This window comes from Hordeum vulgare, chromosome 1H, assembly GCF_904849725.1.
Source record: "Hordeum vulgare subsp. vulgare chromosome 1H, MorexV3_pseudomolecules_assembly, whole genome shotgun sequence".
NCBI classification, from domain to species: domain Eukaryota; kingdom Viridiplantae; phylum Streptophyta; class Magnoliopsida; order Poales; family Poaceae; genus Hordeum; species Hordeum vulgare.
The window spans coordinates 488,037,246-488,041,403 of NC_058518.1; the positions used below are offsets into that span (position 1 = coordinate 488,037,246).

A 4,158-nucleotide genomic window follows, 5' to 3' on the forward strand; every position below is an offset into this window, starting at 1 on the left:
GGAATTTATTAGTTAAATATTTTCAAAGTCATGGCATCAACGAGAATATCTTAAGGCATGAGCATTTTTTGTAACTTTTTTGCGAGAAACTTCCAATCTATTCATCTTCAATCATGGCAGTATAAAGAAAAAACAATGATAATAAAAATTACAACCGGGTTCGTGTACCACCTAGCGACGACTACAAGTACTCAAGCGAGCCGAAGGCGCGCCGTCGTCATCGTCCCTCCCTCATCGAAGCCGGATAAACCTTGTTGTATAGTAAGCAGTCGAGAAATCATTGTGCTAAGGCCCCTAGGACCAGCGCACCAAATTAGCGGAAAACACCCCCTCGTTCAGAAACAAAACTCTGCCCATAACATCTCCCTAATCACTCTCCCGGTATTCCCGTTGATTCCAATCTCTTCCACCTCGCACGCACCGCCCAGATCCCCTTCTCCCACGGCCTCGCATGCGCCTGCCTCCTCCTCTCCTCGAGCAGCACGGCCAGTTTCTTCCCTTCCTCCGCGCAAGAGCGCCACTCCTACGTACGTGGTGCCATGCCCATCTCCAACCGGGTGTCCGCAGTCCGCTGGTGTTGTTGCCTAACCATGCTGCCGAAGGATCACTAGATGGCCGGAGGAAGTGAAACCATGGGAATAAGCAAGCATCCCTTTTGGTTGAGTTCTTTCGATGTGTTCGTTGCGTCCATGCACATACTATTTTGAGTTGTATGGTTATATGCTTCCAAATTTCCACGTGTCATATTTGTGCTTCTTCCCGGCATACAATTCTCTCCATACATCACATAGTTGTACTTCTCCATATTGTATAGTTTTCTTCATATGTTCCATACATGTGCTTCTATATTGTGTTCAACTTGCTTCCTCGCATGCTTCCTAATATTTTGTAGGCATTGTGTTTGAATGTAACTTGCTTCCTTTGCATGCTTCATACAACTCGTTTCTTCTTAAATTTTTGCAGAGTCAACAACAATAGAAGACACATGCCTACCGAGAGTGAGAATAACATGATGGTTGATACAGAGCAGGTGCACAATGTGATATTTGTTTGGAAGCAAACTAGCTAGCCTGGCACACCTCGGTGGTCACATGCCAAGATCGTCGGCCCCTCAATGGCATCGACGCTCGCCAACATTGACCCACAGATTTGTGGAAGAAATGGTGGTCATCAAGACTAGATCGGACACTGTTGGATGGAGCATAGCGGGGAACTATGGATTAGGAACACGATTTGTATTTGAAAGCATTACTTTCAATCAATGAAAGAAAATTGTGAAGATTTGTATATTTTTGGTACACGTCCTAATGTGCTTGAAACATGTGTACATATGATAATGATTTATTTTTTATAGTGAAGGTCTAATTTTCTTAGAAGCAATTATCTAGTCGCTGGAAACAAGATTTTTATGTTTCTACGCAAAATTTTCCATTGAGTAAGAAACAAATTTTATTAAACTGTAGCACGTTGGTTACCCCGTGGATGCAAATTCATTGGTAGGCAGAAGCATTTTTAATTTACCTTGAAATAATATATTGCTCCAAAAAAACAATACATCACATGTCCGCATGGTTGAGAAACCTCACTTCAAAGCAATTTTATTTTTTGAAGAGAAATATATTGTTTGAAAGCAGTTTTAAATAATACTGGAATCAAGATAGCTAAATATGGAACAAACCACCTATCGTCCAAGCCAACAACAAATGGAATCTTGCATTTAATTAGGCATAATGTAAGGTAGTAGTTATGGAAATAAATCACAATTATACATACTAACTAGCCGGACGGTCTTTTTATTAGGCCTCACTGATGCCTAGTGATGCTTCTCTGTAAAACGTTTAGCTTAAAAACTCGTTTGTTCTGCGCTTGGAAACTCGTTTTGTTTTTACAGGTGTAATAGCTTACGGAGGTATTATACCGTATACAAGTATAAAACCGTCTGAAAAACTAAACCGGTGGGTGAAGGTACGTATTTGTTTTACCCGTGTATATTTTGCAAAAAAGGGTATCCCAAAGCAGGGCTAACCGTGCACAAGTATCAGGATCTGCAGGTCAAGCTCTTCATAAGTTCAGCAAATCGGTAGGATATCTCCAGGACCTGGAGTACATGTCAAGCTGTTCAATGTGTTCACTAGTCAGTGATTCACTGGAATTTTGCAGTAAGCATGCTATGCAGTCAGCTAAAAACGTCATCGGGTTCGCCGGAGTTTGCCGGAACGGCTTGGAACTCGTGCACCACGCCGTCGATCTCGATGAGGCTGCAGCCGGGGACCTTGTCCACCTTGCCTCTCCTCATCTGCCGCCTCACCTGCACCGCCTTGCCGTGTCGGCCCTCCTGCGCGTACATGTTCGACATGAGCACGTAGTCCCCGGCGTCGGCCTCGTCCTCGGCCATCCGCCGCATCACGCGCTCGGCGCGGTCGACATGGCCGTGCGCACGGCAGGCCGCGAGCAGCGAGCCCCAGATGAGCGCGTCGGGCCGGATCGGCATCACGGAGACGAGCTCCTCCGCCTCGTCCAGCCTCCCGGCGCGGCCGAGCATGTCGACGACGCAGCCGTAGTGCTCGATGCCTGGCGTCACGCCGTGCACCTCCGCCATGGCATCGAAATGCCGGAGACCGTCTTCGATGTTTCCGGCGTGGCAGCAGGCGGACAGGACGCCGAGGAAGGTCACCTCGTTCGGCCTCACGCGGGCTTGCCGCATGTCACCGAAGAGCGCCAGCGCCTCCTCGCCCCGGCCGTGCATCGCGAGCCCGGAGATCATGGACGTGTAGGTGTACACGTCTCGCCGCGTCATTGCGTCGAACACCTCCGCGGCCTGCTCGACGGCCCCGCACTTGGCGTACATGTCGATCAGCGCGTTGCCCACGACGCCGGCGGCGGCATCCCGTCCGGTCCTACCGATGTAGGCGTGCACCCACCTGCCCGCGTCGAGTGAGCCGAGACGCGCGCACGCGCCGAGAACCGCGACGAACGTGGCATTGTCGGGCGCGCAGCCTGGCTGCTGAAGCATCTCCTGGAACAGCTCCAGCGCCTCCTGGGTCTCGCCAGCGCGCGCGTGCGCGGAGATCATCGTGTTCCAGGTCACCACGTTCTTGGTCGGCACCATCGTACGGAAGCACCGGAGCGCGGCTGCCGAGTCGCCGCACTTGGCGTACATATCGACCAGCGCGTTGCACGCGACGACGTCGAGGGCCACTCCCGCTTCGAGGACGCGCCGGTGCACCTCCCTGGCCAGACCGAGCTCCCCGGCGCCGGCGCAGGCCGCGAATGCAGCCGCGGCGGCCACGGCGTCGACGACAACCGCGCCGTCATCCGCCATGGCCAGGAACAGCTCCGCTGCCTCGCGGAACAGCCCCAATCGCGCGTGCCCTGTCACCATGGCCGTCCAGGAAATCACATCCGGGGCCGGGCCACCTCCGGCGCCAGCGAAAAGGTCGGACGCGACGCCGCGCCGGCCGCACGCGAGGTAGAGCGCGACGAGGGCGTCACGGACGCCCCGGTGGTGACGGTAGAGGCCGAGCTTCGCGGAGTGGGCGTGCAGCGCCGGCGCGGCCTCGCAGGGGACCGATGCCGTGGCAGCTAGGCGCTTCAGAACGGCCCGGAGCGCGCCGGCGTCGTGCGGTGCGCCGTGGCGAAGGAGCGACGCCGCGAGCGGAGGCGCAGTACCGGGATTGGAGGCGCGGCCAGGGGAGAGGAGTGGAGCGGCCGTTGGCTTGCTGCTAGGTTGCCGCGCAGGTGGATAAGGTGCGTCCATGGCGATGGCGTCGTCGCCTCCCTTCAGCTGACGGGATGGAAAATGTCGTCCAGGCCAGAAGTAAAGCTTGGAATAAAATCCTGAGGCATCCCTTGATTCAAATGAACTCAATAGCATTTCGTCCCGTTAAAAAAATAAAATTCAATAGCATTCTGGAGAATTAAAATCATTAGAAATTCTATGTTGATAATTTCATTTACAGGATTGAATCTTATAAGATTTTTCCTAAGGAATAATTTGATCTGTACCATGTAGTACTTCCTTCGTTCCTAAATATAAGACATTTTAAAGGTTTTATATTATAAACTACATACGAGTGTTTAAAAGAAGGTTCATTTATTTTGCTCTGTATGTTGTCCGTAGTAAAATCTTTAAAAAAATTAAATTTAGAAATAGAGGAG

At 51.5% G+C, this 4,158-nt stretch overlaps 1 protein-coding gene across 1 annotated transcript; it reads right to left on the reverse strand.

Annotated features, from left to right (window-relative positions):
* Positions 1-2,046: 2,046 nt before the first annotated feature.
* On the reverse strand, positions 2,047-3,799 carry LOC123417468 (pentatricopeptide repeat-containing protein At1g08070, chloroplastic-like). Its single transcript, XM_045106902.1, has one exon. The coding sequence runs from the start codon at positions 3,755-3,757 to the stop codon at positions 2,177-2,179; it is 1,581 nt and encodes a 526-aa protein (XP_044962837.1). The 5' UTR covers positions 3,758-3,799; the 3' UTR covers positions 2,047-2,176.
* Between the last annotated feature and the right edge of the window lie 359 nt (positions 3,800-4,158).